At 37.8% G+C, this 14,146-nt stretch overlaps 1 protein-coding gene across 1 annotated transcript in view; it reads right to left on the bottom strand.

Annotated features, from left to right (window-relative positions):
• The window catches only part of KCNB1 (potassium voltage-gated channel subfamily B member 1), a 184,147-nt gene extending 170,553 nt beyond the window's left edge, over positions 1–13,594 (bottom strand). The window contains exon 1 of the mRNA XM_070940039.1: positions 13,028–13,594. Within this exon, the coding sequence (XP_070796140.1) occupies positions 13,028–13,594 (567 nt within the window). The remainder of the gene's footprint in view (positions 1–13,027) is intronic.
• Positions 13,595–14,146: the final 552 nt, after the last annotated feature.

Below are 14,146 nucleotides of genomic sequence, written 5' to 3' on the forward strand. Positions count from 1 at the left end.
TTAGATAGTGAGACTTTCTTTGGAACCCCAACAATTGCCCTATTGCCCACCCCTTAAAATGATCCTGAGCATCAGTCTTTGTTTCTTCGTATATATAAAAATACATTTTCAGACTGAGTGTGTGAAGTGTGTGTATGTGGCAACAAATGCCCACAGATGTTGCTAACATTTGTAAAAGATGCTATTTTTTAATTAGAACAAATGATGGTGCTCCTCAAGGAAACGCGTAGCATCCTAGCAGTCAAAAACAAAATTCACTTGGTTCTTGTATTCGTGATAGAATGATGTTATATGTGAAAATTGTACATGGTCAGAATGCAATTTTAATTATAGTCGGATTTTTAAAAAACTTGTTTTTCTTCTAATCTAAAATGTGAACTGATGAGAAAAGTGGGAAGAAGAGGAATGAGAGTAGTATATTTCACAGCTTAAGCAATTAACACATGTGGCCTTTTACTGAAAATGCACCCTATAATACCATTACACACGGAATCTAAAATTACCCAAATACATCACTACATAGGATTCTGTTTGAATATAGTGTGCAGCTGTTGGGCAAGAAATGAGGTTTTGTCATTTCTTAGTGGATGCTAATGCAAAGAAATCCCAAACTATTTGCAAATGGGCTGCTGCTCAGATTTTGGTGGTAAAGCAAAAAACTATTTCATGCTAGCACTTTGTAAGTTTTATTGTCTTACTTATTCTAAAAAGATCTTAAAGCAATATCTATCTGTCTGTCTCTCTGTCTCTCTCTGTCTCTATCTATCTATCTATCTATCTATCTATCTATCTATCTATCTATCTATCTATCTATCTATCTATCATCTATCTATCTTCCAAAAGGCTATTGCAGAGCATACAAGAACCCAAAGTACTTGTTTGTGATATGAAATGTCTACTTGTATTTGCTATGATATTTCCATCTTTCATTCTTCGTTGTATTCTCTGTCTCCTTCTATTACTATCTGCCCAGAAAGCAGAAGCCAAAGGAAGAAGAAAATAACAGAACTGAAGTATACAGACTAATCCATCACCATCATGGCACCATTTAAAGCTGATAAACAGAAACAAACTAAAGGGAACATCTATTTATCACGACTGAATAGCCAAGACTAATCAACATGTTTTTTTCCTTGAAAAAGTAAACTGTTCCTTCTTTCCCTCTTTTTTCCTTTTGCCATGTATATTGTGCTATGTGAATTTGTAGAACATGTTCCAATGAAGTGGTTAAAAATGATCGTGCTCTGGTTGGTTTTTCTTTGTCTATACTCTTAACACTCTAAATAAAATTCTATACGATCGTAATGTCTATCACAAACTTTTTAAAGCAACCACCTCTTTTCCCAGGATCATGAGGCAACTATGGAGGGTAACCATGTGACTCTGGGAGAAGATGCAACTGCTTTAAATAGTTGCATACAGGTGCTGCATTCATGCTCCTATTCTCCCCAAAGCACTTTTCCAACTAATTTCCAAAGAACTGTTCTACTTAATACATCCAACTGAGACAGGCTGAAGTTGGAAAATAAATCAAGCATTAGCAAATGAAAAAGAAATGATTCAGCATTTACTTCATCTGTCTCAAGTGTCACAGCAAAGAAAACTCTCGCTTTGTGTCATATAATATATCAGAGATAAATATATGGAGAAGAGCGCCACTAACTTTAAAGCAGGGATTGAGATTTTGTTGTTATGTAGCGCATTTTTCATATATTCAGGCTTTGAGAACTGGGGGTGTGTGATCCCTCATCTTTTGGATCAGGGCCAGAAGGCAGCATTTCTGTAAGAATAAATCTGGTAGACTTTACTAAGCTTTTGTAAAAGCATAGCTATTGTCTTTTGACAATATTACAGTATTTCACATAACCACCTGATTTGTTCAGCCACTTTGTTTCCCTGTCTGTATTGAATAAATTCCAGGAAATCACACGGACATTTTACTTGACATGGCAGATTAAAAAATAGGTTACTGGATCATAGTTCTACTCTAGGCTAAATTTTTATTTATTTGTATCCTGCCTTTATTACTTTTATTTGTGGGGCTTGTGTGTTTTGAAGAAGATGAGACCTATGCCAGAGGTTCAATCACATTAGACATGTTTCAAGGACCACACTAGTTGTTATAGTTCTTGGACATCTGGTGACAAAGGAGCTACAGGACCTAGGACTGTTGTCTGAGCAACCAGGGCCAGCAATTGAAGGACTGTTGAGAAAAAAATATTTACCCATCATGAATATTCCAAGAACGTTACTTGCACACCATCTGCATTGACAAAATCACCAGCAGTCAATTGCAAAATACAGCTTTACTTGAGTTATTTATACAAATAATAAAGCTAAAAAATATATAAATATGGTCCATTGTATCTGCAACTTCTTATTCACCTTATAAAAGTAGTTAACAGTCATCGCTATGTATGTGGGATGAATGCATAATATTTAACCAGCCTCCATTTGAATGGTAATTGCTTCTAAAACACAGACATGCAGATCAAAATTCACAAAGGACAATATTAAGAAGAAGCCTGCTTCAACTCTAGAGTGATACCAGCATTTCTAAATAATTCTCTGCTTCAAGTATCAAACATTGAAATGTATTTAAACCAGTGATGGGTTGCTACCGGTTCGCCCCGGATCGGGCGGGGCTCCACCTACCCACCTGGAGAGAGAGCACGCGCACACCCACAAGCAAACCAGTAGCAATGGGTTTTGAAACCCACCCCTGATTTAAACACAGCATGCTAACATTCATCACCATTGCAGAGCACTAAGAGGCCTTCACTGGAAATCTCTGTGCCCCATAGGCGAGAGAGACATCAGGAAATGGACACACTTTTTCTCCAGCCAAATCCAATCCCACAGGCAAAGGTAATTCAATGCAGATAATTCAATGCAGATAGTAAGTAAAGGTAATTCAATGCAGATAGTGACTAGTGGAGTCTTGAAGCAGAAAGCAATTTTTTTTTAATTTTTTTTAAAAAATAGGGCTGAGAAGGTCTAGGAATGCTAGGAAAAGGAAAAGAAGAAAAAGCAGGTACATCCTGTTCCAATCAGATATTAGTCACATGTCTGTACATTAATTATTCTAATAAGGATGATGGTAATTGTATTACAGCCATATCTCCGTAAAGGTAAAGGTTCCCCTTGCACATATGTGCTAGTTGTTCCCGACTCTACGGGGCGATGCTTATCTCTGTTTCTAAGCCGAAGAGTCAGTGCTGTCTGATGACGATTCTGTGGTCATGTAGCCGACAGGACTAAATGCCAAATGCGCACGGAACGATGTTACCTTCCCACCAGGGGTAGGTTCTACTTACCTTTACTACCGGTTCTGTGCAAGCACAGAAAAACAGAAGCTTCTGTGCAGAAGCATTTTGATGACGTCGGGTTGGTGGGCAGAGCCTCCTGCCAGTTTTACTACTGGTTCTATAGAACTGGGGCAAACTCGGGGCAACCCACCACTGCTTCTCACCAAAGGTGGTCCCTATTTTTCTACTTGCATTTTTTACATGTTTTTGAACTGCTAGGTTGGCAGAAGCTGGGGCAAGTAACAGGAGCTCACTCCGTTATGCGGCGCTAGGGATTTGAACTGCTGAACTGCAGTCCTTTCTGATCAACAAGCTCAGCATCTTAGCCACTGAGCCATCGCCTCCCCACAAAAATAAGAAAAGAGTAGGTTAAAACTACAATCTCAGAGGCAACATCTCAGAGGCAACAACCAAGCAAAGTTGAACTTGTTAGGCATCCCCAATTATGTTATCCATTATTGGATAGTTCATTCCCATTTCTACAACAAATCGTATTTTTTAAAAAAATAGCCTACAATATATGCATTTTGCATGCATTTTCCTTATGCACACCTTTCTGTTATATATTTTGAATGCAATTAACAAGTATTAATTTTAAAGTTGTTTTTCATAAGGTTAATGTTTTAAACACATTTTCTCTTTATACATGCACTATTCAATTTTGCACTGAATTGCAAAACTTGGAATTGTTTGGATTACACCATATAACTCTCGCCACATTTTTGTATTAGTTGAACACTTACATTGGATCAATTCATATTCCAATAAACTCCCCCTTCTTTTCTAAAACTAGCGGGAATCATTTCAAAGAAATGTATTAGGTATTGTAAACCCACTGATCGCTGATAGCACTAAGCATTAAACAATTCCTAAGACAAAACATAAAGGCATGTTAATTAGCTTTGAAGACTAAGGACCATTGCCAAATAAATTGACACTGCCAATGCTCATACTTCAATTATTGTGCAAAGCTCTCTGCTGAACTGAGCTAGATGGGATTAATCTATTTAGTTTCCCAAAGAAGACAAATTAATAAAGAGAAATGAAATTTGGTTCTTTAGAAAGAAATGGAACTTCTTTGAATGCACCCTGGTATTTGCGACATGAGTCACTGGGTTCTGACTTTCTCCATCCCTGCAATTTTCACATTCACAGCTTTAACTGTGTGACAATGGCCATTGTGGCAGGATGCAATTATGAATGAAAGCTGTCCAGGTTTGCCAGATATCCTTGGGAACGTGCCCAGTCAGTTCCACATAATATGTATGGTATGACGGTTGGGATTCGCTGAGATTTTGATCACTCATCAAAATAGTTTTTGAAAGCTTAAGATAATGAAACATAAACATTTGGAGGTTCAATATTCAGTATTGAGCAATCTGCAATTCCCAGTCTGGAGATAATCTGATGCTGGCTTTATTGTGATATTGTCATCCAGTGTGCGATCCAGTTGCCCAGAGCTGAATAAACTTTTTATATATTGTGGTATCACACAACCAAGCCACCCCAGCAGTCAACGTTGAGGAATGTTAGAAGTTGTTAAACCAGCAAGAAGCCCATTTCTAAGCTACACACTGAAACTTAACCGATTATACTGTATATAAGAAGCATATTAAATGGATCTGATATTGAATTGGAATGCTATCAAGTGATTTGCATTCTACAATACTGTTTGTAATAGGGAAGCCTTTATTCATTCCAGCACCTTTTCTCAGAATGAATGATTAGACTCTCAGCAGTAATCATTCCAAAGCATTTAAGATAAATTTAATTTCTTAAATGAAAAAGGTGCTGGAACATGCCTTCTCTCAAAGGATTCTTGTGCTTAGAGTGAGCAGAACTGTTCTCACGTATGCATGATGGACACACAGTGGAATTTAGAAGGTACAGTATGTTATACCGTTCTAAATTATTTTTAAAATAGAAAAAAAAACTAGAAGAAAGAAGAAATGCATATAATGCATTGTGGGCTACAATTAGACATGGATCTGTTTATCTCATCACTGGAAGAGATCATAGATGTAGGAAGTCAAAAGGTCAGGAAAGCAGTTATAGTGGATTCAATCTGAATGCCCTGCTAAAATTGGACAATTCCCTCCCCTGCCCCCCCAATCCTGACTTTCTCCCCATAATCAGTCAATAACTGAAGTTTCTCAGAAGAATAACATGCTTTGCTGACAATAAAAAAAAAGCAATTTTTTTTTTACAAAATGTGCAAGAGAGAGCGAGATCAAGGAAAGAGAAGGAAGGAAAGAAAGTCTTTGCTCTGTAAAACAATACCACCTACTCAACACAATGGATGATATTTATGAAGTAAGTTGCCTGCAATGGGATGGGATGGACTTGAAATGTGTGCAGATTGCAGTCACTAAATTATAATAATCAAGTGCAGCTGCTTCACTCATAACGACTGTGCAGAGCCTCCTCTTTGTAGGAGAGGAACTCTTTGATAAGGACAAACCATACATGGTACATAACTCCTCTTCTTCCTTCTCTTCCTCCCTTCTTCTTCTTCCTCTTCCTCTCCTCCTCTTCCTTCCACTCCCCCCCTCCCTCCTTTTTTAATCCTTCTTCATTCTGATATTTCCTCATGTTAAATATCTTCTAATTTTAATGCTAGTAGGGGTGTTTTGTTTTGTTTTTTGCAAACATTCCTCTTACTTACCTACAGGAACTAATAGCAACTCCAAGAGTCTTTAAATTTAGAACATAGCTTGGGTAAAATATTAAATACTCCTTTCTTCCCTAGGATTAGTTCTGAGTTCAAATTTAGAGGCTTCTGCATTCGCTTCAATTAACAAAACAAACTGAGGGAAGGGAAGAGATAGAGAAAAAAAGATAAGTGCATTAAATAATTTGCAGCTATTTATGCTTTTTTTCTTCTAATACATGTGTTTTGTAAGTACTTTTGTCTAATTCATGTACTTTTTGCAAGTCATTTTCTTCACTAAAGTGCATTTAAAATGCACTAAAGTGCATTTTTTGGATGTTGTTTTGGAAATGTACACAATTTTCTGTATGTTTTTTCCCTAATAAATGCATTTCTTGTTTTTATCTTTTCCAGGGAGAATCAGCATTGGAACATTAGGCAGTATGAAAAGTAATATTTGAATATTTGTGTTTGTCATGTTTGTTCAAGAATATGAAATTAAGCAAGGTCACATTAAAATGTGAACCAAACACATTTCCCATCTTTCTTTAATTACAGGCTAATCAGCTTGGAAAGTTCTCATAATTGCTATATAGCATTATTGTGCTACATAATTTTAATGTATGCCAAAATTTAGGCACAGCAAAGTCTCATTTGGCTCAATGAGAAAAAGAAATAAACTAAAGCTTAAGTCCCCATTGAAATCAAGCATTTCATTTTCCTTGAAATGATTAATGGCACCCCTGCTATTCTCCTTTAGCTTTTTTTTTTAATCCCAGATTGTAATAACAGTATGTTTGGTGTATGTGAAGGAACAAATGATCCATTTAAACCATCTGGAAAATAATTCAATATTTCTTTTTCCTCTTCCTCAATAAATATCAAGGAAAGATTTTTCCAAAGAAAAATCTGTAGTAGATTCTGAACCCATTCAAAAAAGAGACAGCAAAGACGGATAGGAACGGTGAGTGAACAATCATTTGTTTCCTAATTGTTAAGAAGAACTACAGTACATTGGACTTTCCTAAAATATAAGAAGCTAAGACTTTGTTTTCCTGAAACATAAACGTTTCACAACTGTATCTGTATTGTTTGGTTTACTTGGATGAGAGAACATTTTGCTGTTCCCATACTGCTTTCACACATGCTCCCTGTTCTGATCTACTCTGTTTTTGTACTCATGAGAACACTTTGAAATGTTTCCATAGAAGTGCTTTGGAACTACATCTTTTCAAACTCTTTACTGCAAACATTTTAAATATACCTAGGTTGGGATGATTTAAATGATGAAAAGTGGAATAGCAACTATATAAATTAAAGAATAATTATATTGATATGTGGAATGAATATAGATCATAATCTACCACGCTGGTCCAATACCGGTTGGCAGATGTGCAGATGTGATCAATGTTAGTTTGGGATATCCATCATGACCTGTTCACCTCGGGAAACCTTTCTGGACATATACATATCCAATGACATAGCCCACAATTTCATTTACCCCTTCAACTTGACAAGCCCCAATCAAAGAAGGAAATGGGCTGGTCACATAGCAAGAAGAACAGATAGCAGGTGGACCAAGGCAGTCATAGAATGGATCCCAATTGATAAAAAATATCCACAAAGGAGATCTAAAACAAGATGGATCGACAACTTCAGCAAGTATTGCGGGCCCAATTGGCAAAAGAAAGCTGGGGAACGTATTGGTTGGAAACATGTGGAAGAGACTTTCATCCTGCACTGGATAGACAATGGTTAAAATAATGATGAATGATGGTATTGATATGCATGTCTTCAATTGCTAAATGCATTTGTGCTGGATTGTTTGTTCCTAAAGACAAACCTGGATATAATGTATAAATCACAAAAGACATTTTTGGCAAGGATGATCATCCTCATATACAGTAAATCAATACAATGTAAGGAACTTCTAATGGATTTTGATACTATGTCAGAGAATATCTTATTATTCAGATACAGTGCAATGCCACCTGAAATAGAAGCAAAGGCAGTTGGGACCCAGCTACAGTGCAAAATAAAAATGACAACATTTGTTTTCCCAATGTACACCAAAGACCCCTAAATCTTTGACATGACTTCCAGAACAAAGAAAAACAATTTTTTCTTTCAATATTGTCCCATCAAGTCAAAGAATCTCAGTTCCCAAAATGCTTTGTAGGCTTTTCACATGAACGTACTGATATGTACTGTATTTCTAGGAGACTCCATTGGCTGGTGGTAGGGACCAAGAGAACCAGTTCAACTTTCAGATCTATTGTTTGGTTTGCATTGGTTTTCCAACTTTCACTCTACACAAAACACTGAAGTCATCAGTCTGGCAAAACGCCTTTTAAGTAACACAGTCAAATCCTGCCTCTGGGATACATGTTGTTCTCCCCAAGGCATTCCCAAAGCATCCAAATCTGCTTGGATCTCATCACCATCATCTCTTAACTCAGCGGGATCCCTAGATCACATCTCTAGTGATGCACCATGGAAAGGAGTGGAGATAATGATGAGCAGGCAGCTATGTGGAAAACAGGAAAAATTCAGAGTGGAAGAGTTTTCCACTTCACCTTTCATAGATGTACCTGGGTAACCTTCTATCTGACATCCTGGAATGCTTTGACCTTCAGTATTACCAATCCTCACCTAACAGGTTGAGACTATGGCCACATTAGCACATCATGCTTAACTTAAGCAGTGCAATATATTAGCAAAACACATCAAATCATTAACCCACCAAATGAGCTTTGTTTGGACAACATGTTAAGACAAAAATAAACCCATATATACATACGAAACCTCTATTTGAGTCCCGGTGGAATCCTGGAAAGCCATAAAGCACTCTCTGTTCTCCCAAGCCTTGGTCCAAGGGAGAACAGAATCTTTTGCCAGTTATGTTTTGTGTATGTTTTAGTGTTGTTTGGCCAGATTTCCCACCTTGCTCGTCTCCAGAGTCAGTCTGGAGTCAGGTAACACTTAAGTTGACTCTTTCTCTCTTCTGCCAGGTTTCTCATCGACCTAGTTAAGCACACTGTGGGAATCCATCCAGGAAAAAAAGTTTCTTTGCTTCTATCATTAGAAACTGAGACAGAGTTCCTTGATTAATTGATTAATTATGTGCCATCAAGCTATTTCCAACTCTTAGTGAATACATAAATTTTCTCCACAATGATGAGATCACATGTCAAATCCTAAACCTGGTAAGTTAACTGAACACCTGCAATCTTTACATGACATGTCATACCCAATCAAAAAAAATTAGATTATGGCTTAAGATAGTGGCCTGATTGTACAACATGCTCTGCCAGAACAGAAACTGTCGGTTGGTCTGGTCATCTAGAAAGATCCTGTTGAAAGACCCTACCTATCAGGTTTGTGGAGTATGGGTCTTCTTTATGGCAACCCCAATTTACATTCAACTCCCACCTTGTTAATATTCTATAAGCAAGTCACGCTGTATTATATCAGTGCAGCCATGGCCCTTCGTAGTTTTGAATGGGGGTGTTCATCTACATTTTATTTTGGGGTTTTATAATTACACATTTCTATTCTCTGTATTTTGCAGTGTGCCACCAGAGATCTCCAGAATTGGACAGGTTACAAACACTGCTAAATACATAAAATAAGTAAATGCAGAACCATAGCACATCTAATGCCTAGCCTAATGTGTTGTGCAAATTCAGCCTTAGAGTGATACTTGACAAGCTTCCAAGAATCTCCTGGATTACCCTGAAGTCTATTTCAAAATCCTTGCTTTTCTACAAGAGCCTGATATTTGACCATCTTAATACTTGCCAATTTTAATAATTACATGTTGCCGGTATTAGTCTCCATATTTGTGCCCAGTTTCTTTGCAGGCATGCTGTTGCTAGTGGTAACATGTAGCTTCTATAGCAGCATGAAATATTTAATTAGCTGCCAAGTAGGATAGTGATTTTTTTTAGCATTAATCTTTCCAGCAACCCCCCCCTTTTCCATGGAAGAAAGAATAAGTAAATGAATGTAAAATATGGCTTTTCAGATTGCATTTTGTTGAGCGGTACCAATACAGATAATTGCAGTATCCTTTGATACATATGTTCTGTATTTATATATATAAAGGAAGTGTAAATTAATATTTCTATCTCAGACACCAGAGAGAGAGGGGATTGAATTATGGTTTCTAGATATTCTTAACATAAAGAAGATTTATATAAACTGACATCCTTTTAGAAACGATGTAGTTTGCATGAATATTGGATTTAAGTTCCTTAGGATGGGATATAAAAAGTTGTTAGTAGAAGTTCTAACTTGGCAGAATTGTATGTGTATACAGATCTTTGAGAGCTTGAACAAAGCTACACATCTCCAAGTCTCCAGGTCTCCAGGTCCACTACACTTTATAAATGATTTGGAAATTATTACACATCATGAAAATCTATAAAATCAGGGAAAGGTAAGGGTCCCTACTAAGGACATTTGGAATTCAGTGAATTATTTGCTCTCTGGGTGCAAAGAGGAAAATATCTGCTGTGAACTCCGCATAGGGATCAGGAAGGGCATCCAGTCAGTAAACGCTCAGTCGCCCCGACTCCACTCCGATGCAAGGGATTACAAGGTCATTAAAAATGCTGCTGTATTTATAGGACCATTGCTTTGCATTAAAGTTGACAGGATTTTTTTAATATTCTCCAATCAGAACTGCGCATCCTTTTCAAGCCAAGGGCTGCCACTTAATTTAATAGGATCATAGTCCAAACAGTAGGCCTAGCTAGGACAAATATAACATTGGACTTAATTCCGCTCAATTTCATATAATGAAATTAGTTAATTAATTACAATTAGCAATTAGTTAAATGCAAGTACGGTAACAGGATCATGTACTAAATAGCTTTCCCCTTCGTCATAATTTGGCAACAACTTTTGGAAGATTCTAGAAGTGTAACCCAAGGCTCTGTTGGCCATCTGATCTTCTAAGGTTAAAAGATGTACCTCTAGTCTATGCCTGACATAGGCTTTTCAGGTTTAGCCACAACCTGCTTCACTGTTGCAATTCCTTTTTAAAACAGAGATGTCAAGGGTGGAACCTGGGATAATTTTCAGGAAAAGTAAAAGCTCTGCTAAAAGCCACCCTCACTGAACGTCATGTCTTCTTCTCATGGCCACCTGAACTATCCGTTTTTTGTTGTGCTTTCACTTAGACTGTGAAGCAGCTGGGCCACAAATGGAACTCCAGCAGGGGTGAAATCCACTTACTTTCGCTATCAGTTCGGAAACAGGGGCGCGCAGGAGCGTGTGTGCGCTACGTGTGCGCGCACGCACCTCTTCTGCACATGTGCAGAAGGTAAAAAAACGGACATAATGACGTCCCAGCGGGTGGGCTGAGCCTCCTGCCGCCAGCGCTACTGGTTCGGCAATCCAGATAGAACAGGGCAGATTTCACCGCTGAACTCCAGGTCTTCAACAGTTCATTCCTCAGCCAAAAGACCAGCTAGCCCAGCTTTCTACCAAGTGGGACCTCAAGATAATTAAACAAAAATTTTTTTTAAAAAAAATTTTGGATTCAAAACTTGAGATAATGGCCAAGAGTATCTATGAGAGAAATGTGCCTGGTGGCCTCAATGCAAGCTGTATAATGGGGTAGGACAATGCACCCTTGGAAATCTGTTTGAAAGAAGTATTTGGGACCTTTCTTTTTGGTATTCATTGAAACAGTCATGTCTTTTTTCAGGCTTCCATGTTAAGTATGAAAAAATCAAGTTGCTTTAACGATTTGATCTTTTATAGCTTTATAGCTATAGCTGTGGCATTTTTTTAGGCTCATGTAAACACCCCCCCCCCCCCAAAAAAGCAGTGGCTGCTTTAATTAGTAATAGAGAGATGCAATGCTTGTGCAAGTACTTCTTTAAATCATTTTCAAAGCAAGCATAGTCCTAACTGAATTCTCGACCATGTCAACTGAGTATAATGGGGTGCAGAGATAACCTTGATATAGGAATGCAAGAGTCATTAGGAAAATCATTAAGAGAAAATACATGACAACTTAATTCTGAGGAAGGAGAGAACGTGAGGAAGAAATTCAAAACAACCCTGCTTTGATTCTGTTGGTATAAGTGGGGCCAAAGGTAAATTGGCAGATTTTCAGGATTCTGTTATTATAGTGTACAGCAATAAAGTCAAATTCCTGTAATCAATGGAGTGTCTGTTTTCTGACCTGGCCTGTCTCAAAGGGCTACCAATGATGCAGTCAATTACTCTAAGGAAACTCCTTAAAATAGTGGCATCTTTTTTTCAGGCTGATACAGAAGGATCTATCTATGTACAGCACCTTTTCAGAATCATCTTCAAACTACAACCAGCCATAGTAAGAGGCAGCTTGGAATTCTTAGAGGTTTCTGACTTCCTCTACAATGAAATCATCAAAACCTGCACAAATATATTAGAAGGGAGTGGGGGATTTAGAATTAGAAAAAGGTATCTATTGAAAATCTATTGAAAACAAAACAAGGTTTATAGATTGCCAAGATGAAAATTGAATATGAATATTGCTTTAATCCCTAATCCTCCTAAGTAATGAAAGGAAACATCACAACAACGTTCTAATCAAACAGAGATTATGTCACATTTTCACATAATTGGACATGTTCATAGGGAATTTTTTGCCTTTGTTTCAACAACTTCACTTCATTGCTACACAGCAGTACCTAGATGACATTGATTGACTCTAAAAGCTGAGTAGGATTAAATCTGGTTACTATATAGATGAGAGATTTCCACATAATTCCAAGGTTAGGCTGGGATTCTGAATGAACCTTCTAAAATAAGGCAATATCAATCCTATTTCTACTGTATAACTGTTGCAAAGAAACCTCTTTTAAAAATACTGGTAATTGCAGAACACAATTCCCTGCCAAGATGAAAAACATAAGCACTTAAAGAACTAAACCATCACTGAGTTTTTCTTATCTCTTTGTACATCAAAAATAGCCAGGGGCAATCACCAGGAAGGTACAATTGAAAATGTGAAGTGCCATCTTTCTAGCCCTATCAATCACAGATCAAAAAAGGATAGATTGGATATTACCTTGGCTGCTACAGAAGAATTGGGCTTCTCCAAAAGGTCCCAGAGTTTTTTTCTCTTTTCTGCACAGCAAGTGTTATCAAATTCCTCTCCCTCCCTTTCACGCATGGTTTCTGCTTCTCTCTTGAGCTCCTCATTCATCTGTTCCTTTTTCTGGTGGTACCTTGCCTGGCAACAAGACTCTAGATAAATTTCATCAATTCCCCAATAGTCCAGTTCTTGGCTGAAGGACAAGGCGCACATTTCCTCCATCATGTGCAACTTGCCCGTGCGGTAAAAGTTCAAGATAGAAGTAAATGCCCCCGGGTGCCTATCAAAGAAATATTCATTCTCCTCCAAGTTATAGTCATCACATATATCCATCAGGGATTCATGAGTATTGCAATCTCTGAGTTTACCCAATCTTGTCCGTGGTAACCTGTCCAAGGTTCGCCATAAAACCTCATGTGCCAAGCCTCCCACATTAAGCTTGACCCTTCTGGAACAAGCTTTGCTCCTGACAATCTCCATGGGATCCGGGGGCAAAGAGGTAGTAGATCGAGATCCATGTTTATTCATGCCTGCAGGCATTGCTTATCTTTAAAAAGACTGAAACAGGCTGACAAGTGATTCCTGGGCTCTCAAGGTTCCAGACAGGTTCTCTTCATCTGTTTTCCTGCTCCTCCATGCCTGTAAACAAAATAATCCACAGAATTACTGGTAACTTCAGCAAATTAAATGGAAAGCTTCTTCCTTTGTTTGCAAACTGCCTGTTTGTTCAATTAACCAGGGAGATATACAAATAGCTTGGTTAGTTTGCTGGAAGGAGCAACAGAGACAGGAGATTGGCTGTAAGAGCACAGGCTGCTGTTCAGTGTCATGGTGCTGAAACTGAACAAAAAGTCCTAAAGAAAGTGAACTGAAGGGAGAGGATGCTAATAGGGGCTTTTAGGGACTGAGTTAACAAAACCTTAGTACAGACTTTGTCCAATTCCATACATTTTAGTGACAGGGAGCTGTCCACTACCTAAAGTGCTGAAGACAAATTCCTTACATATCTTCTCCCAAAGGCACAAATATCTGTGCTATGTCTTTCTGGAAAAGATAGATCATCCTCATAAGTCCAGCATCCATTTTAATTGA

Source organism: Pituophis catenifer, unplaced genomic scaffold (assembly GCF_029215685.1).
Source record: "Pituophis catenifer annectens isolate HBS135680 unplaced genomic scaffold, rPitCat1.0.hap2 SCAF_3, whole genome shotgun sequence".
Taxonomy (NCBI): Eukaryota; Metazoa; Chordata; class Lepidosauria; order Squamata; family Colubridae; genus Pituophis; species Pituophis catenifer.